This window comes from Leucopleurus acutus (assembly GCF_964270905.1).
Source record: "Leucopleurus acutus genome assembly, chromosome: X".
NCBI lineage: Eukaryota > Metazoa > Chordata > Mammalia > Artiodactyla > Delphinidae > Leucopleurus > Leucopleurus acutus.
Genome location: NC_139148.1, coordinates 36,677,129 through 36,698,923, shown reverse-complemented (window position 1 = coordinate 36,698,923; position 21,795 = coordinate 36,677,129). Strand labels below are relative to the sequence as shown.

Below are 21,795 nucleotides of genomic sequence, written 5' to 3'. Positions count from 1 at the left end.
TGGAAGCCGTGCGGCCGGAGTGGGAGGAGGGCTCGTGTGCGCGAGGAGGGTGCTCGGGGCTCGCGAGCTGGTCGGCGGCCGAGGCGGCGGAGGAGGAGCTGAAGGCGGCGGCCGCGGCTCCCGCCCGCACGGAGAGCCAGTTCCGCGAAGCCCCCTCCCACTCCCAGGCGGGCGGGCGGCGGCGGCAGAAGGAGGAGAAGGAGGAGGGAGCGTCTCTGCCGCCGCCTCCTGGTCCCCAGCGCCGATCTGCCGCCGCCACCTCCCTCCGCGGCGATCTTCCCTCCATGGTCCTGCCGCGGCCCCCCCTGTAGCACGAGCTGCCCCGCGCCGCGCCGGAGCCTGCCTCGACCGAGGGAGCGGTCGCGGCCTCGCGGCCCGCGCGGGCTGACGAGAGGAGAGCGAGGCGCCGCGCGGTCCCCGAGGATCCGCACGCCGGGCAGCGCGGCCCGAGCAGCGCGAGGAGCAGCGGGCGGGCGGGCGGCGCCGGGCCCGGGCCGCCCTCGCTCCAGCGCCCCGGCCCTGCCGCCCGCGCCGGGGCGGTCGCCCGCAGAGGAAGGCGCCGCAGTCTCCGGGCCTCGCCGCCCCGCTCGAGTGTCCTCGGCACCGAGGGCTCGCGGGTCCTGAGGGGAGGAGGCGAGCCAGGGGCCGGGCACTGAGCTCTTTGGCGCCCCCACCCCCGTTTTCGGAGCCCTCCACGCTGCGGCCACTGTCCCCTCCGGACCATGGCCGACGACGACGTGCTGTTCGAGGATGTGTACGAGCTGTGCGAGGTGATCGGCAAGTAAGTCTCCACGCGAGGGAGCGGGAGTGTGGGAAAATGCATTTCAGTGATGCCTGGGTCCTCCCGCACCCGCACGCACCCGCCCGGGGCCTGCCCCCTGCCCTGCCCCCTCCTCCCTCGTCCTCCTCACCCGGGAGTATTTATAGACGTGTACCTGGACCCCCCGCGGGGTGGTTGTCTGGGGGCTTCTCGGCGATCCGTGGAGGCCGACGAGCCGAGGTTGGCCACCCCATGAGGCGTGGGGCTGGCTGAAATCTCCTGTCGGCATTTTATCTGACGGTTGCACAGGGACGTGGCAGAGCCAATTTTATAGTTGCTTCCTGGGAACAGTTGGGCTTATTGTTACCTTGCGTGTACCACAGACCATTAACGAAAAGAGCAGCTTGCGTTTCCTTTGCTTCCGTGGAGAGAGAGAGAAAGAACGGCCAGGGTTTTAAATTGTGGGGTGTGTGTCTATTGTGCAGGGTATTAGATAGATGCCTTTGTGTTCACCCCATGCCCGGATTGGAGGGGGCCATTTAAGACGGGGTGCGTTCAGTTTCAGCAAATTTTTCACCTGGTGTAGACCAACGTGGAAAGAGTTGGGGGTTTCCGAATTTTTAATGCCTCGTTATGCAATGACTGTTAAATCAATGTTCGAGGCTTCCCTCGACTGTTGTTGGGATGGTGCTTAGCGTGGTAGCGCCGTCTGCTTTGAGTCACCGGGCTGGTCCAGAATATAGAACTGACAGTCCAAATGCTCATCCTTTCATCTGTGTTGTATAATTACACTAGGGAAAAGCAGGGAATCAGATTAATCACAGTGCTGATTGAGAATTAAATCTGCAGTTCCTCATCTAATTGTCCATTCCTTAAATGTGTTTTGAATAGTTTCCTTTTCATTCTTGTCAAACAGTATTCCAAGTGCACAATCCTGCTAATTTGCTTGTGAGGGAAATGCTGGCGATCTGAAGTTGATTTCCTAGTTCAGCGTGTATTCTGTGGCTTTAGAAGTTGAGGAGATAAGATTTAAGAGAAATTTTTGCTTAGTTATTAAGGATTACTAGATAGCTACCGTTGAAATATTTTGCCTCTTTTTGGAAGCGGTGCTTTATCGTCTATTTTAAGGTCCGCAGTTGGGAAATGATAGCAAGACCTTAGAGCAGTTGGCTCTATCTCTTTTAAGTTGTCTGCAGTACTGGATTTCAATTTGTTTAAGTGCTGATAACTTATTATTTTCCTTTCATGCTGGGGTATTACAGTGTCTCCTCACATGGTGAAATTGTGGGTAGAGCTTGCTACACACTTTCCTCAGACCCAGTTGATACAAGGAGGTGTTACTCCTTGCCCCTATTGTTACATGACCAGCCTGTCTACTGGAAGAAGGATATCCAAATGCGCCCTGGTAAAGTGGTTGTGGAAGTGCTCTGAAGCAGAGTGGTCCAAAAAATATATAATGTGAGCCCCATATGTAATTTTATATATGTAAAATTTCTAATAGCCACATTAAAAAGATTAAAAGCAAGTGGGTGCAATTAATTTTAATAAAATATTTTCTTTTACCCAATAGATCCAGACTATTATCACTTCAACATGTAGTCAGTATAGAAATCATTAGTGAGCTATTTTACATCCTTTCTTTCATACTTACTCTTCAAAATCCAATGTGTATTTTACACTAACCACACATCTCAATTCTGACACTAAGCTAAATTGTCATCGTAAATACTTGTTCTGTATTTAAGTTTCATAAAATTTGCATTTGCAAAAGTAGATTCACATACCCAAGTTGTTCTAAACATACCTAAAAGTTTTCTAGTAACTGAATCAAGTATCTTTCTAAATTAAAATTAAATAAAATGAAAAATTCAGTTCCTCATTTGGATTAGCCACATTTCAAGTGCTCAATAGCCATATGTGAATAGCACAGTTCTAGAGAGACAAATATGTCAAAAAAAATCTCCTTGGTTTCTTCATTCTTGGCACCCAGTGAAGGTAAATTAGATGTTTCCCCAAAGCCCCCAAATAATTATGTGTGTGTGTGTGCATGGGGGGAATGATGTTTGTTGTGTCTTAGTTATATTTGATTTAAATGAGCCAGCAGAGTCATAATCGGAAAATGTGAGATTAAAATGTTAATTCTGTTGTGATAACGGAAAATAGGCATCATTGAATCAATGTTAGTAACTAGTTCTGATTCCTTGAGGTCTGAAAGAGTGATGATGTGACTCTTTGGATATCGAAAAGAAGTGGTCAGCGTCACATTAGCTCAGTCAGTATTCTGCTGACTTATAATTGATAGAATATTTTCAGGAAACGCCTCTGGTAGGACTAGATTCATCTCCTCTGTTGCTTCAGAGCTGCATAAGGATGGGGAGCAAGCTAATTTTGAGGTGATAGTTCCTCTATGGCTATCTTAACTACTGCGAACGTGAACTCTCATTCGTATCCTACAAAATCTGACTTGGCCAGTGCCGCTTATAATATGTCATTCCGTGAAATAATGAATTCAAGGTAGCCTTTGTGGCAGAGAATGTAATGATAGTGTTCCTCACCCTGTGTAAAGGTTGAAGGTTTTCTCCGGTAAATTGTCTCAGCATATATTGATCTGGAAATTGAAATTCACTTGAGATTTTCTTACAGCGTCTCTGACAGCATGCATTTTAACTCAGAATTTGTTCAACTCTGGATTTAAACAGAAAGCCCTCACTTGTACTGAAAACCTGGTTGATTTCTATCCAGGTTCTCTGGAATTGTGATTTTTCTTTTATAACAAATTAGCATCACAAGTTGTTTTTGACCCCTAGGGCTTAACAGGTTTAAATTTTCACTGAAGTGCTTTAAAATGGATTTCACCTTTTTACCATCAGTTGACCACACACTCACCTGCCTCACTACTTATCTACTCACTCACTCATCCATTAACTTACAGGGAATCGGGTGCCTGATCCATTATGAATATTGGGAGGATGCCATATCTTTTTAAAAAAAATTTAAACTCTTTTCCCCTGTGCTTTTTATTTTTGAAAGTCTTACAAATGGTCCTTGAATGCCTATTGTTTCCATGACATTTTCCCATGTAACATCTTTCAAGAGACTGAGACAAATCTCCAATGCTGTCATTGTCCTAAAACTTCTTGTCTTAGCAAATGTAGCAATTACTGGAAAGGAAAGGTATTATGCAAATAGAGGTAATCAGCTAATTTTTATGGTCCTAAGCATTTACTGTATCTTTTGCAAATTGATGGTTTTATAGGCAAGTGCATAATTAGTAATATTACACGAAGGAAATTTTAGAATGATTCATCCAAATTAAACCACAGAAATGCCTACCTTCATGGTACAGCAGTTTCTGTGAGAGAGAGTAGCAAAATGCACACTTTTCGCCTTGTGTAGGCTGAATATTTGCCTCAGTATTTAGTAACCTGTAACTTCTGACTTTCCTGCTTTGGTAGGACATAAACTAAAATTGGAATGATGCAGCATGACCCCTGCTCAAGGATGACATGCAAGTTTGTGAGGCATGCTGTATTTGCTTACACCTCAAGAGCACTTATCATATTTAATTACAGTTACTTATTTATGGGTCTCTCTACCTAGCTAACAGGGAGCTTCTTGAGGGCAGGGAATATATCTTACACATCTTTCTCTTAACACAGTGCCTGCAATGTAACAGTTGCTCATTAGCTATGGAATGAATTGAGTAGTTTTAATAAAATCTCATTAAAAGGCAAAAAGCATGTTTATCAACCTCAGAGCAATTATCGTCCCAAAAGGCTGTATTAAAGTAGTGGTTCTCCACCTGGCTGCATATTAGAATCACCAGGGGAGCTTTTAAAAAGATCAATTCAAGGGCCTTGTGTCAGAGCAATGAAATCAGAATTTCTGGAAGTGGGTCCTGGTATTTTTTTTTTTAACGCTCTCGAAGTGATTCTCATGTGCAGCTATGATTGAGAGTCATTGGTTTAAAACTTAGGTTATGTATGTAATATTTTGGGACTGGCTTTTCAGAGGCTTACGGTTTTTAAAAACTAGAATAAATGTTTTGGGGGAAGTATTGAAGCCAAAAGACCAAGACGTGGATTTTTTTTTTTTCTCTACATTGTGTTCCTGAGTCTTATTGTATAAGAATTTTGTTTCAGCCTATGTTTGGCTTTGATTTTTTTGGGTCTTTTAAGATTCACATTGATTTATGACACTCATCTAATGCTAATATGGTGATTGTCTGATGACAATCAGAACAAGGATTGCTTCAATAACAGTTGATGATGGCTGTCTACTATAATGACTTAATTTAATATTAAGAAATCTATCAGTTTAGTATGGATTGTGTTTGGACACACACTCTATTAAAAGGGTATAGTTAAGTTGCTTATATACTTTAAATCTCATACTTGCAATTCCAGTAATGCTGTTTGCCAGAGAATTGAGTTAAATGCAGCCTTTATGTAAATACCAGATTAATAATATGTAAAATATATAATTTAGCATAGAGAAAAATTCAGCTTTGCTAATTTGTCCCAATTACTATGACTTTCACATATATTGATTTGCCCAGTGATTTGGGTTTCTAGTACCACAGGGGCGAGTGTTACGTCATGTTGGAACACCTTCCCTGGGAAATTTAGCTAGACATGGTAGGTAAACGAGTTTTTTTTTTTTTTGCGGTACGCGGGCCTCTGACTGCTGTGGCCGCTCCCGTTGCGGAGCACAGGCTCCGGATGCGCAGGCCCAGCGGCCATGGCTCATGGGCCCAGCCGCTCCGCGGCACGTGGGATCTTCCTGGACTGGGGCACGAACCCGTGTCCCCTGCATCGGCAGGCGGACTCTCAACCACTGCGCCACCAGGGAAAGCCCCAGGTAAACGAGTTTTTAATGTTAGGAAAAGGTCAAGTGTGAGCCTGAAGGAACCAAGATTTTTCCAGAAATGAGTATATGTTCCACGAAAGAAGTGCTTGATCAGAGTGACAGTCATGTAACAAGGGAAAAGAAACACAGTCACCAGCTAAAGTGCTGGTGCCCCAGGATGATCCAAGCTGTGGGGCAGGCCTTACTGGAAGGAGGTAAGCAGTGTTGATTCCTGATGATGGAGTTTGATTCCGGGACCACTTTGGAGGGAACTGAGCCACTCAGTTGCTTTTCTGCCTGTGCACAACCTTCTCAGAGTATCTTCACGTACGCTTTTTACAGACTGCGTTAGGACTTGGAGTTCCTGAAGTGTGGTTTGCACATTGTCTTCATAAATGCTTCCTGTGATTCCCTTACCTTCCATGACTGACGTGTTCTATGGCCTTGACACATGCAGTTCACCCCTTTCCATTTTCCCCTTGTATCTGCAACAGTTTCACCTGCCATACTACATCTCTCTAATGTCCCTTGTGTTTCTGGATATTTCCTTTAAATTGAAAATTCTTTCAGCCATCTCCAGTTACAGCTCTACTCAATAAATTAAAGAAGCAAGTGTACCTAACTTTTTGAGATTGTCCTTGAATTATTGCATTTTTGTAAATGTTTTCACATTTTAAATGTGGCAGAAGCAGTTTAAAGGAACTTTGACATAGATTGTCCACAAGTAAAAAAAAAATCTTTTATAACTTAACATGCCTACTTCGTAAGGGGAGTTGCCATTTATGCCTTCTAATATGAGGCATTTTACATATGTTATCTCCTTTCATTGTTCCCATTTTACAGAAAACACTGAGATTCAGAGGGGGGTGAGTAACTTGCCCAAGATCACATGGGAATCCTACCAGTTCTAAGGTCCGTTCATTTCATGCTGCATTCTGCTGTTGATTCCAGTTGTGAAAATGCTGCAGTGAGTTTCCTTAAAATAAGGCATATGTCTTCATTTTCAGAGTTTATTTACTGCAAAAATTTTTTTCTTGGCCGTGCCACACGGCTTGTGGGATCTTAGTTCCCTGACCAGCAATTGAACTCGGGCACGCTGCAGTGGAAGCGTGGAGTGCTAACCACTGGACTGCCAGGGAATTCCCTATTTACTGCAAATTTTAATTGTTCAACTTTCTGGTTAAATTTCTTACCTCTTCAGTAGAGGTTCCATACTACGGTTCATTGTCTCATCTATTGTGTTCTTTTTGTCTTTCTCTCTAATGAAATACCAGTGTTTGCCACCAAACTGATAAGTTTATGCATGGAAACGTAGAATCTTGACCATCCATCCAAAATATAATTTGTTTTGGAACTTTCTCCACCCCTTTTACTCTCCAGCTTTTTCCTTCCAATTTCCCTGCCCCAACAGACAGAATAGTTGATTGATTACTCCTAACTTGCCAAACCAGAAGTAATGAGGTTTCAGAGATAGGTGTTTGTTGGGAGTGGGGTGGAGTTGTTTCCACAGGGTAGTTATTCCTATATCCTGTGATAAAAATAGTGAAATTGTTTTCTCTGACTCTGAAAACTGTGTCCTGAACCACAGCTGCTGAGTGGTGAGCGTCTCAGCTGCCTGCCAACACTGCACACCTAAGTAATCAAGTGACTGAGTTACTGCTGCAGAGCAGGTACCTAACTGCAGCCACAAGCTGATGGGGTGTACAGCTCTCACATTTTTGGTTTTATTTTTTAGTTGCATCTGAGAATGCAGATTCTAAACCATCAAATATGGCATTGGATTTATACTGCAGGGTTCAAGGTGCTAAAGGACCTGCTCTCCTTTCTCTCTCAGAGTCACCCATTTATCTTGGTATCCCATCTTTCAACTGAGTAAAATGTAATTACCCTGATGGCCAGTCCCTTGGTATCTGTGAGGGGATTGGTTTTAGGATCCCTCTCCCCCACACACACTAATACCAAAATTCGTGGATGCTCAAGTCCCTTATATATAATGGCATAGTATTTGCATGTAACTAATGCACATCCTCTCTTATACTTTAAGTCATCTCTGGATTACTTATAATACCTAATACAATGTAAATTCTATGTAAGTAGATGCCGAGAGGCGAATTCAAGTTTTGCTTTTTGGAACTTTCTGGAATTTTTTTTCGAATATTTTCAATCCACAGTTGGTTGAATATGCGAATACAGAACCCGGTGGAGGGCTGACTGTGTTACGCTATGATTGGTTATAGAGCCCAAGTCAGCATAGGAGAGTCTCTCTTTGACTTTCTATACTGGGGAGATTTTGCTTCTGAAGATAGTTTTGACGTAAAGTTCATATGTGTTTCCAATTTTGAGATTTAATAATATTCCATTACTTTTTTTTTTGCGGTACGCGGGCCTCTCACTGTTGTGGCCTTTCCCGTTGCGGAGCACAGGCTCCGGACGCGCAGGCTCAGCGGCCATGGCTCACGGGCCTAGCTGCTCCGCGGCATGTGGGATCTTCCCAGACCGGGGCACGAACCCGTGTCCCCTGCATCGGCAGGTGGACTCTCAACCACTGCGCCACCAGGGAAGCCCCCATTACTTTTTAAAATTAATTAACTAGTTTTTATAAAATTATAAAATGAATTTTAAAATGTAGATGATGCAAAGGTAAATAGTGAATCTCTCTCCTTTCTCCCACCATCCATAGCTCTGTTCTCCAGAGGTAACCATTGTCCAGTTTTTGTACAACCTTTCTGGGAGTTTTTTGTTAAAAAAACTGAAATATTCATTTTACATTGAAAATAGTGTATCTGATGGCCTTTCCATATCCATCTATATATCTGTCTAACTCTGTCTCCCCTTAGCCTGCTGCCCAGTATTCCATGATATGGATTGGTACTTTGTCTTTGAATTGAGTGCAGACCATTTCTAAGTGATCATTGCTGGAAATATACGGGTGGAGTTTGGGGGAGAGGTCTGGAATGATAGTGAATATTTGGGAATCAACTGTGTGGAAGTTAAACTATGAATGAATGAGTTCTTGGGGGTGATGGAGCTCGGTGGGGGGGAGGTGTTGTGGTTTGGAGTATAACTCACAGAGTTAGAAGAATCGGGATAGCTGGACATCACAGAAGTCTCGAGGTTGGGCAGATCAATAATGTAAAATGCCAGCACACTGATTGAGGACCAAGAAAAGGCTTATCTATAACAGAGGCAATTTAAAACATCAAAATGAATATAATGTTTAATATTCCATCATGGTGTGACTAAAAAGTGAGATTCTCGCTTCATTTCTGTGGATGTTGGTAATATTATACTGTCTCTCCGTGATTCTATCTCAACACCAACATATTTAGGGTTAAAAAAAAAGGAGTACATTTTTTTTCACTAGAATTGTGTTTTGCAGATTCTGATGGCTGGCTTTTAGGGAAAACCATTTGGCTTTCCTAAAATTAGGTCTTTTTGATTCCCAAGCTTGGTGCATAACTTTCAATTAAATGGATACCTTTAATGAAATGACAGTAAATTTTAGATACTTTTAAGTTCTTGATATTTGTCAAACCATTGTTCTTTTATTAAATCCCTCACCTATAGGGAACTGAATTCTTCCTTGCCTCAAGGTTTCTGGTCCCAGTTGGGACCAGAAATTGTAGAACTCTCCTCCCCTTTCACATCCCTCTTCCCTCCATCACTGCCCCCCACAGCTAAATTTGTTCATTGGCTTTTTTTAGTTGTCCACATCCACTCACAATAAGAAACAATTATTTTGTTGCACTTAAGCCAGTTTCTTTGTATCTAAGTGCATAGTATTTCATTTCAACTTCTTGTATTCTGTTACACATTCTCTTTTTTATTTCTTTTGATATAGGTTGTTTAACTTTGTTATCTTTGTTTTGAATATTTGAATCATTTACAGTTAAGAATGATGATTGTGTTCTCTCTCTCTCTCTCTGTAGTTTAATAATATCCAAAATATACTATGTTGAATCTGTATTCAGCTTGGTACCTACTTTCCCCCAAACATATGGATCCACAGTGCTTTGTAGCTTGTAAGGCAGCCCCCTAAGATCTGATCTGGTAACCTTTGGGTACATTGTCACCATTTTCTCCTTATTTATAGAAGGAATGAAGATGGCTGCTTCATGAGCCATTTGCATGGATTAGTGATTGTGAAGTGCAGCATAAGTATTTTTTATTTCTAGAATGTCTCTGAGATACTCAAATTACTTTTGGCAGCTATGTAGATAAGTTTCAACAATTTCCAAATGTGCACTTTCTCAGTGCTAAACACAGGCTCTATTACATAAATAATATGGTGAAATGAACATTCTTTTCTACCATGTGTGTAAAACTGTTAGTGGTGCTAATTAACATTCATTCATTTTTTTCATTTATGCATTCATTTCTAGCTGTGTGGGCCTGGGCAAGTTAGTTAACCTCTCTGAGCCTCAGTTTCTTTATATGTAAAATGGTTGTGATAGCATATACCTTGCAGGGGTGTTGTGCGGATTGAATAACATGGTATATGTAAAATGTCTAAAGGTTGTTATTTAAATTGCCATTATCATTATTATTCACCAAATACCCTAGTTCTCTGGCTTCAAGGACCTCTCGGTCCATGAGAGAATTTGACAAACAGTTAAAACCTAATCTAACTAGACTTAAGTCCTGTTAAGGTCAGGGTCGCATCTGACTTGTTCATCTAGTATCCTCAGCATAACTTGGCAACTGACACATAGTAAGTACTCAGTCAGGAGTTGAAGGAGAGTGTGTTAAGTGAGCAATCCAGAGACTGTGACCACCTAGTAGGAGAAGGAAATTGGGGAAATCTTTACAAAGGAGGTGGGGCTTGAATGATCTCAAGTTTCTTAGGTAACTTATTTAATCTTTTTAGGCCTGTCTCATTTAGAAAAGGGAGTAGAGGAATACAGGTAGGGAAAATAAAAGAAATCTTAAAGTTTTTGAAAATGTTCACCCTATTTTATTTTTTAAATTAATAATCCTTATTCTTTAGAGCAGTTTTAGGTTCACAGCTCCTATTTTAGTTTTGGTGACACAGGTAACATAAAAAATTCAAACAATAAGTATAAAGCTAAAGTTTTCAGGGACAACTTTAGGAATTTGTTGTTGTTCTCAGATCCTGTGGTTTGAGTGCTCATTATGTGCTGGACATGGTGTTAAATTCTTTATATTTTTCTAATTTAACTTTGGCCACAGACCTTCCTTTTGAGGCAGTCGCCCCCCTCCCCATTTTACAGATGAGAAAACTGAGGAATAAAGAGATTAGTAACTTGCCCTGGGCAAAGTGGCAATAATAGGGGCAATGTGGGGATTTGCACCTGAGTATACGTGGTCTAAGTGCCTGCTCTTCAGTACTGTTACACTGCTTGTCATTTAGTATAAGCAGAGACTGGTTGTCTTTTAAGAGGTATTCCTACATATAACACTCTAATATTCTGATTTTAGATGTCTTAGCAGATTAATAGAACACCTTGTTTTGGGTAACACCTTTTTGAGATATAATTCACATACCATACAGTTCACCCGTTTAAAGTGTACAATTCAGTGGTTTTTAGTATAGTCACAGGGTTGTGCATGGTGACCATAGTAAATTTTTGAACATTCTCATCACCCCCCAAAAGAAACCCTGTATATTTTAACTCTTACTCCCCATCCTTCCCTACCCCAGGTAATGACTAATCTACTTTCTGTCTCCGCAGATGTACCTATTCTGGACATTTCATGCAAATGGAATCATACAACATGTCTTTTGTGACTGGCTTCTTTTTCTAAGCATAATATTTTCAAGGTTCATCCAGGTTGTAGATGTATCAGCACTTCATTCCTTTTTTAAGGCCCAATAATATCCTGTTGTGTGGCTAGACCACATTTGTTGATCCATTTGTCAATTGATGGGCCATTTGGGTGGTTTACATCTTTTGGCTATTATAATTAATCCTGCTATGGGCATTCACGTACAAGTTTTGTTTTTATTTCTCTTGGGTTTATACTTAGGAGTGGAACTGCTGGGTCAAATGGTAACTCTCTTTGACTTTTTGAGGAATGCCAAACTGTTTTCCAAAGTGTCTGTACTATTTTACATTCCCACCAGCAGTCTGTGAGGCTTAGAATGCTTTTTAAAAAAAATTAATTTATTTATTTGTTTTTATTTTTGGCTGTATTGGGTCTTCGTTGCTGCACGCGGGCTTTCTCCAGTTGTGGCAAGTGGGAGCTACTCTTTGTTGTGGTGCGCAGGCTTCCCACTGCGCTGGCTTCTCTTGTTGCGGAGCATGGGCTCTAGGTGCGAGGGCTTCAGTAGTTGTGGCTCGCGGGCCCTAGAGCGCAGGCTCAGCAGTTGTGGTGCACGGGCTAGCTGCTCTGCAGCACATGGGATCCTCCCGGACCAGGGCTCGAACCCGTGTCCCCTACATTGACAGGTGGATTCTTAACCACTGCACCACCAGGGAAGCCCAGTTAGATGCTTTTTAATCAGGGGAGTACTGTCACAGCTTGCCTACAGAGTCTGTTCTACACACTGTGACATAAAGCAAATTTTATGGGTTGTTGGTCAACCTTTTATCTCACGGACATATTTATACTGATTTTCAACAGTTTTAGATGTTGTAGAACAAGGGTTGGCAAACTATCTGTAAACTACCAGATAGTAAATATTTTAGGCTTGACGAGCCACAAGTCTGTCACAGCTACTCAACTCTGCCGATGTAGTGTGAAGACAACCATGTGAAAACAAATGTGTGGCTGTGTTCCAATAAAACTTTATTTACAAAAATAAGTGGTGGGCTAGATTTGGCCCTTGGCCTGTAGTTTGCTGATCCTGTTGTAGATTAAAAATGAAACTGGAGCTGACTGTCCCGTTCCCATTCTTTTTTTTTTTTTTTTTTGTGTTATGCGGGCCTCTCACTGTTGTGGCCTCTCCGGTTGCGGAGCACAGGCTTCGGACGCGCAGGCTCAGCGGCCATGGTTCACGGGACCAGCCGCTCCGCAGCATGTGAGATCTTCCTGGACCGGGGCACGAACCCGTGTCCCCTGCATCGGCAGGTGGACTCTCAACCACTGCGCCACCAGGGAAGCCCCAGTTCCCATTCTTGTTTACCCTCAAGGTTGGGTTGTTCTTTCAGTGGTCTCAGTAGCCCCATAGTAGGTAGATTGTTTCTACCAAAATATAAAGATATTAAGACTGGTCCACCGAACTGTTTTCACTGTTAAATGGGGAAGTACTGTACATTTAGGGTTTTTTGTTTGTTTTGTTTGTTTTTACTGCTTTTGGATTCTCTTTTTGATCCTTGGTTAAAGGGGAAGAAACCCATTAAAATTCTTCTAAGATTGTCTGACTGGAGGCAGTATAAATGTGGAGTGCCTGAAAATAACTGTTTCCTTCATTCTTGCTTATTGCCTGTAGAATGGATGAAAGCAGAGTTGAGAACATACTAGAAATTGTCAGAAATGGAAGACTTTTTTAAATATTAGCTTTAATAAAGTTAGGGGAAACATTAGCTAAATCTCCATCCCTAATTGGAAAGTTGTGATGTGCCATCTATGTATATTTTATGACTTCACCAAGAGCCCTTGCTAGAGTCATTATTTGGGATTAGGGTGTGTAGTGTAAATAAAACTTCAAATTCTATTTTGTATCTGAAATTCATTTCACTCGATACATTTTGTGGTAGTAAACATACACTATTTAGAGTGCTTTGTGGCTTAAAAAAACTGTCATTGCCTCTTATGTACATAGGAAAGATAGCATTCTTTGAGCTTATAGATTTACATAATTTGTTTGCAAGACTGTTCTAATTTTGCAGTGTTAAGAAAAGCTCCAAAGATTATGTTAAAAGAGGGAATTTTGTATCTGCTTTTGTCTTTGCATTTGGATATATGAAAGGTGAATTAACTGTTCATAATGTGAAATTTCAAAACTGAGACAAGGAGAATCCCAGAATATATATTTAGGAAACAGCCATATATAGGATTTATGGATATTATAGTGTTCTTTTATGTAACTTCTCAAAATTTTATTAAGGCAGCAGTGTCCACCTCTTAAACACAAGCAAAATGAGGTGGAAAGATTCTAAAGTTGTAGTCTCCGATACGATTGGGCACTGAATCTAAATTACCTACATTTACAGAACAGCATTTCATCTACTAGATCATGTTACATTGTCAAGTGGAAGAATGATCATGTTGGAATCTATTTAGACCGCTTACTTTGATGAAAATACTTCTTAGGTTGGCTTCAGAGGACAGTAAAAGGCATCTCTTCCTATGATAATCTGTGGACAGTATTACTTATATTACGTTATTTAGGTTAGAAGTTTTTGCTGAATTCCATCTGAGCCATTAGTTCAGAAGCAGAATGGTGAGTTTTTATTTATGTAGAATCTTTACTGGTCTTCTTAGGTTTAATATTGTCTTAACTGGATTTTTGTCCCAGCAGTAATATCTGGCATTGAATTTGAGATTATCTTTAATAATTTTTTCTTTAGTCACTTGTAAAATAGATACTTGTAAAACAAATAAGAAGGCGTTTTCACTAAGGACTTTCTTTAATTATATTTCATGTAAATTTAAAAAAATTGTTACGGGAGTATTCAGATCACAGGTTAAAGTGAGAATGTAATTATCTCACATTATAATCAACATATGTAATACTTTTAAAAGCATGCTAATAAGAATGGAAAAAACGTCTACTGACCATACGTATTGTAGATTATATTTATTTCCTTTTTTTCTTTTTTAAAAACATTTCCCTCTTAAAATGGATGTAAACATGATTTGTGTAAATATCTATTCAAATGAATACATTATCACTGTTGCAGAAAGAGCTTGGGAATCTGGAGAGGGAGATTCTAGGCTTGCTGCTCTACTTTTTGGATTATCTCCATTAATAGTATTTCTCCCATTGCTGAGTGTTTCTATTGTACTGCTGGGAAGGGATCACTACACTTCCATAATCTGTGACCCACTTGCACTAAAGGTAGAGCGTGCTTTAAATTGCCATCTGATTAAAGTTCAGGCTTCTTGGTTAGACTTGCCTGGATGGCTTCAGCATTAGCCCCATGAATGTGAATATGGACTTGAAGATCTTATTAGAATGATATTTTTCCCCATGAAGACACATTCATAGACATAGTCCTGGAAAGACATGTACAAGTTGGATTTGTTTAGTGCAGTTTAAAACTTACTAGGAAAAATAGTATTTTAAGGAAAAAATTTTAATTGTGACAAATCAGCATTTGGTTTGTTTTCCTCAGTTTCTTCATCTTGTAAAAGAAGGTTAGTAAAGGCTATATTATCTACCTCATTTGATCCTTATGAACATAAAATGACACAGTTCTTCAAAAATCTTAAACTACCTTACATGTATTATTTTGAAATGAGGCACTTCTAATTAGAAATGGGCTTTGTCAAATATTTTTTGATTTTGCAAGAGTCATTTACCGTTGTCTTTAAAACTGATTTTATTTTCTTGTTTGATTTCTAGAGCTTAATACTTCTCAAATCTTTATAGGACTTAGAACGTGTTGGGTGAAAAATGTTGAATAAAGAGATTTGAGGAAGAATTGTGTGTATTTTACCGATGGGGTAATGTTTACACTGAAGTCAAAGTGAAGAAAAAATCCTGACTAGTGTGTTTCCCCTTGCTTTTCTTTAAATTACTTAATTTTATTTGAGCTTTGAAGTTTGGAACTTACTACAAGTGACAAATTTTTGTGGCCAATCTGGTGTGAACTTCAGCAGCTACTTAAAATGTTGAACTCCCTGTTTAGTAGTGAGGTCTACAGCAGTGGTTCTCAAAGTGTGGTCCTCACCCTGACCAGCAAAAGCAGTATCACGTGGGAATTTGTTAGAAGTGCAGATTCTCGGGCCCCAGCCGTATAGATCAGAAGCTCTGGGGGTGGGGCCCAGCAATCTCCATTTTAACAGTTCTCCAAGGGATTCTGAGGCCCACTAAAGTTAGAGAACCATTGATTTAGAACTCTAGATCAGAGCTCAATAAACTATGGCCCGTGGGCCAAATCGGCCCACTGTCTGCTTTTGTAAATAAAGTTTTTCTGGAATACAGTCACACTCATTCATTTAAATAATGTCTGTGGCTGCTTTCACACTACAAGGGCAGAGTTGAGTAGTTGTAGCAGAGACCATATGGTCTGCAAAGCCTAAAATATTTACTTTCTGGCCTTTAACACAAAAAGTTTGCTGATCCCTGCCCAAGTTGAAGCCTTAGTCGTACTGTTTTCTTGCCCATAACACTGAACTACAAATATCTGAAATCAATAGGCAAACAGCTATTTTTTTTGCCTTTACACCTGACCCTATTATTTCTATAAACCCATTGCTCTCTGATATCAAATTATTACTCAGTGACTAGAGACTTGTGAATGAAAATAATATACTACTGTGCCCTTTCCTTCTATGTTTGGTATTAGTGGTAGCCTGTTTAACAATTCTGTGACATTTCCTCACTGATTTTGCACTGGTATGTCCTTGGTTTTGCTGTACTCTAGTGTAACCTAACTTAATTATCTACTATAGTCTTCATTTCTCCCAATTCTTGCTGCCTTTTTACTTCCCCAAGAGAAAACCCACTTTGTGAATGCTAAGTTTAGGTATTCATGGGAGCTGTTTGGTGTACTCTAAGCCACTGAAATAGCACCATCCCATCTGGAAAATTTTTATCCTTGGCCTGGAGTGCTTTAGTCACTTGTAACTCACAAGGATGTTTATGAGCACATAGATAATGAATATTGTGGGTAATCTTAGGATGTTTACTGGGTGAGTTTTCATTAGTCTTCCCATAACCAATGATGGCTATTTCTATCCTTAGTTGGACTATCATAATGCACCCTCAGTATTCTTTTGTACTTACTCTCAGGCTTTAAGGTAATTGGTGGTCAGTGTCATATAAAATACAAGAACTGAATTTCAGTGTTGTTCTTATTGATGCACTTGGAATCTTTCTCGCTACCCACACCACTGAAGGAAGTGAAAAAAAGGGGGAGGGGCTTTCTCCCAGTCTCCATTAGTTCTTTTAGTAAGAGCAGGCGAAAGTGTTGTTTTTGCAGCTGTGACTCCCTGGTTGTACGTGACTGATGTTTTAAGTCAGGAAACATGAGTTGGCTGAATGATTCTGAGCTATATTATTGGTGAGTTTCTTGGGTCCGTGATTTCTTTCAGTCAACTTGGGTTGACTACTTTGGTAGGGGATGCTGGGTAAGACATAGGAAATAGTGAGCTTGAGACTGGAAATGATTGCGTTAGACCTTTCATTTAGGCTTTCCCATTCAAGTTAATTCATACCTTTTGCCCTGCTTACTCATCGCAGAGGCAAGGTACAAGGAGGGAGGGTCAGGCAACGGCCAGCCCTCAGAGTGTGGCTACTTAGGTCTATTGTCAAAAGCAACCCATGTACAGGAGAACTTGAGCTTTACTGTTTTGTACAATGTAGTGTGGAAATGCAGTGTTTTAAAACCTAAATTGTTATTTATAGTGATGAATAAAATGTGAACTCTTTAAACGGGAGCAGTGTTCTGCAGCCTTATTGTCCCAGTCAGCACAATAGCCACCCACATGGATCATCTGAACAACCTCATCATTTCTGTTTTATCTACCTGAAATAGGGGTCAGGGTGGGTGGTGATGAAAGCTTGGGAAATCACACCACACTTTAGGCAAGAGAAGTGCTCTGGTGACTCTGGCTGTGTTGTTCTCCCTTGGTGTGCATAAGAGTCTCGGACAGCCCTGCGGAGCTGAAGGTAAGCTTTAATAATTCCTTTTGTTCCTTGGCAGCTGGCCGTGCTTGGGAGCTGGGTGCTACTTCCCTAGAAGCAACTGCCGTAGTTCTGCCAAATGTGTGGATTTTAAGGCATTTTAAAGGCTATAATGTTCAGACTCAGAATTTCTTAGTAGGCAGAGAGTGTCATTTAAGGGTACTTATGCTGCAGGGGTAAGGTTCATTATGAAATAGACACTGCAACAAGGCCTCCATGTGACATAAACTTATTGAAGCTTTTAAAACCATATATTTCTTTAATATATATTTCTTTAATATATCTTTTAAGCTTCATTAGGTCAGGATTCATGGCTGTCATAGCCAGTGCTGTATCTCTACACCTAGGACAGCGTCTGGCACATAGTCAATGTTCATTATATAGTTGTTGAACCAATTCAAAGAAGGGGAGGACGTAGCCGAACACATTAGAAAAGATAAAATCTGACCCATTAATGCACGAAGTCAAGAGTTCAGATTTTCATTTAGTGCTAATATTTTGCTGCTTCAAAAACCATCTAATTCTCATAATGTCCCTTTGGGATAGGTTAGCAGATATAGAATTGTACAGTATATGCTGAACATAATGATGGAATCCTGAATAACACTTAGCTTCCCTATTGAGAGCTGTCAGATCGTTGTTATAATTAAACTAGATGAAGAAAAGACATTTCTAAGGTTGAAATGGAATGGAGAATTTTATGGTGAGTAAAATTACTAATGCTTGCTTACCTGATCTGTCTAAAACTGCTTCCTCATTTGTAAAATGGATACAGTAGAATCTACCTGATAGGATTGTTTTAACGACTAAATGAGACAGGGGGTATAAAGCACAGTTCCTGGCACCTTGCAAGTGCTCAATAAATATGAGTTGCTTTCATCATCAACAGTAAGTTTTGAGAGCCAGGCTCTGTGCCAAGTACGTCCTCCTTCCAGGTATTGCACCAATTTCCCTTTCCTCCCTCCTTGCTGCCTCACTCCTAGTTCCATCTGGGGCATCCAGATTGAGGTATGAAGCTGGGATTGACCTTCAGTCACCTAGGCAGTCCCACCTGACCTTGAGCAAAGGTAAGGGACCAGATGCTAAATTCTGCCATCTGCCTAATACTCTAGCCACTGGCCAGATGTGGCTATTTAAAGTTAAATAAAATTTAAAATTCATTGATTAGACATTTCTCCAAAGAAGATTTACAAATGGCCCATAAACATGAAAAGGTGCTCAACATCGTTAGTCATTAGGGAAGTGCAAATCAAAACCACAGTGAGACTTAATACAATAAGACGACTTAATGAGACTTAACTTAAACCACAGTGAGACTAAACATGCACTAGGATGGCTAGAATCAGAAAGACAGACAATAACAAATGTTGGTGAGGATGTGGAGAAATTGGATCTCTCATACATTGCTGATGGAAATGTAAAATGGTGCAGCCACTGTGGAAAACACTCTTGCAGTTCCTCAGAAAGTTAAATATAGGTTCTACAACTCAGAATTCCACTCTTAGATATATACCAAGGAAAATTGAAAACATATATTCACACAAAAACTTGTACATCAATGTCCATAGCAGCATTATTCATAATAGCCAAAAGGTGGAAACAACCCAGATGTTCATTGACTGACGAATGGATAAATGTGGTAGTTGTACACAGTGGAATATTATTCAGCCATAAAAGAAATAAGAAATGAAGTGCTGATATGTGCTACCATAAGGCTGAACCTTGAAAACGTTATGCTAAGTGGAAGAAGCCAGACGGAAAAGACCACATATTGTATGATTTCATTTATATGAAATGTCCAGAATGGGCAAATCTGTGGAGACAGAAACTGGATTAGTGGTTGCCAGGGGCTGAGGGGGAGGGAGAGGATGGGGAGTGACTGCTAATGGGTGTGGAGTTTCTTTCTGAGATTATTAAAATGTTCTGTAATTAGATAGTGCTTACTGATCGAGACACATCTTTGTGAATATACTAAAAACTGAATTGTATGCTTTAAAAGGGTGAACTTTATGATATGTGAATTATATCTTCCTCATCTTGTCTGTTTTTTACTGAGTTTCTTTTCCCATTTCTTAGTCTTGGTATCTTTCATGTTAGAGGTATCCCTCAAGCTAGTAGAGGAGGTTGTTTCTGTTATGGAATAGTTGACTGGAAACTCAGTGTACATGAGTGGGGCTTGTTGACTGATGGGCTTCCCTGTGGTATGACTGGGGGAAACCTGGGTATTTATGAGGAACTAACTGTGAAGTTTTTTTTTTCCTTAAGCCAGTCAGTTTTTCTACTTAGGACTCCTTGAATCTCTTGTGGGAGGGGATTTGGGTGTAATAAGCTCGAATTTAGTATTCAGAAGCCCAGTCTGGAAAGGGCTGGATCTTTCACCATTGGCTTGCAGATTTTTACTTCTTGTTTTCAGTAAAGCATCCCATTTCTGTTCTCAGTTATGGCCGGTGTTCCTGAGTTTGGGGCCTCTGGTTCAGCCTCTCCAGAAAATCTTCTGTTGTGTGGAGAAAAGGCAGTTGCCTGATGCTCTGGTTGAGGTGAAAGAATCTGAGAATCTTACTGCTCTTTTAAAGGATTCCCCCCCTCCCTTTTTTTAAAAAATTAAATTCCTCTTTCCTTCAGATGTCCATGGAAGCGTCAATTCTTGAACTTTTACCTTCTGCTTTTCTAAGGCCCTCAGGAATGGACTAGCGTATTACTTGCTTCAGTTTAGATGGCCCCACTGGAGGTACTTGGTAGAAAGAAGAAAGATACAACCAAGTCAGTTACCTCTTTTTCAAAGGCTTTTCATCTAAAATTTTGTGGACCTCTCTCTTTTACTGTCAGATTCTCTCCCAATTTCTCGATCTTGTTGGTTTATATCTTTCCTAATTCTTCACTATCATGGCTTCTGAAGGGAGGTAGACAGATGCTTATATTCAGTTAGCCATGTTTAATCAAAAGCCCCTCCGTCCCTTGAAACCCTCTTTTTCTTAGATTTCTAATTACTTCTTGGACACCTGGTTCCATGATTAGAATATGAGCTTCTCAAAGGCAGGAACCAGAGACTTTATATCTCTAGCACTTATATAATGTCTGAAGTATAGTAGGGTTATTAGATGCATGGACTTTGAATGTGTGCCCCAGTCCACGCCTTCAAAGTTCAGGCAGTGTACCAGTTTGCCTTGGCTTTTACTTTCTTCTTGTACAGAAATTCAAACTTAAACAGTGAAATCCTTCTGGTAGATAAGCTGGGAAGCTCTCCTCTTTCCTTGATCCTTGCTCATTCCTTGTCCACAGTGCATCTAATGCAAGGCCTCACATGCATCCAACCTTCCAGAACCCCAAGAATATGTCAGAGCTTTAAGCCCCATATGGTTGTCTCATTCTCCAGAGCTCCCTTTTACGTATTTGGTTGAGGTCTCATTTGCCCCAACCAGTATTCTAGGCTTAGGCAGCTGTGATGTTTGTTTGCTAATGATCCCTATTGTTTTCGACAATGCTGCAGGCTTGGGGCTTTCCGTTGGAGCTCCAAATCAGGTCAGCTCCCTTTAATGGCAGTGTCAGTGTCCCCAGAGCTACAATGCCACAGGTTGTAGTGGGGGTAATGGAAGCAGCCCCAAGTTAAAATGCCACAGACCCCGCTTGTACCTAGGATTGCTAGTACCTGCCATCAGAAGTCCTGCTCCCCTTCTTAGATTTTCAATATATTTTTATACCCATTTATAATTTGATAGCTTTTCCTTTAGTATAAGTACTTCTTCATGTCCTTGATAATTCATTATAAATAATTTCTGATGGCTGTGTATCATCTCATCATTTGGATGTCTCGTAATTTACTTGATAATTCCCCTGTTGTTGGACTTGAGATAATTACTTGTTTAATTTGTTTCCCTTTGCCAAAAGGCTCTAAACTCAAAGAGGGCTGGGACTGTTTTTTTTTTTTTCCAGTTCATCTTTAGTGCCTGACACAGTAATTTTTGTTGAAAGGTTTTTTCCTCAAATTTTAAAATATTATAATAAATAACACTTTGAAGAGTATCTTATTGCCAAAGCTTTATTCAGATTTCAGATTATTTTCTAAGAATGGCATGTAGAAATATTGCCTGGTCAAAGGATAGAGACATTTTTTAAGCCTCTTGACATAGGTTGCCTGATTGATTTCTGGAAGGGTTCTACCAGAATGTCTTCTTTTAGCAGCAAATGGTATCCCTAACTGTTGCATTGTGCATTTGGCAACATTGAACATGCTAATTGCTTAAGTTTTATTGACCTGATGGGCAAAAATGTTAGCTCATTGAACTATTTTGTCTTTTTGATAACCAATGAAAGCATTCATTTTCCTCATGTTTAATTTTTTGTATTCCTTCTATAAATTGGCCATTTGGGTTTTTCCCCCATTTTCCTATTAGTTGCCCAGTGTTCTTCTTGCTAATTTATCTAAACTTTA

The 21,795-nt window shown here is 40.6% G+C and overlaps 1 protein-coding gene across 9 annotated transcripts in view; it reads left to right on the top strand.

Moving 5' to 3' along the window:
- The first annotated feature begins 673 nt into the window (after nt 1-673).
- The window catches only part of CASK (calcium/calmodulin dependent serine protein kinase), a 389,761-nt gene continuing 368,639 nt past the window's right edge, over nt 674-21,795 (top strand). For all 9 annotated transcript variants that reach the window (XM_082865258.1, XM_082865256.1, XM_082865252.1 and 6 more), the window contains exon 1: nt 674-781. In XM_082865258.1, coding sequence (XP_082721384.1) covers nt 723-781 — 59 coding nt within the window. In that variant the 5' untranslated portion in view covers nt 674-722. The remainder of the gene's footprint in view (nt 782-21,795) is intronic.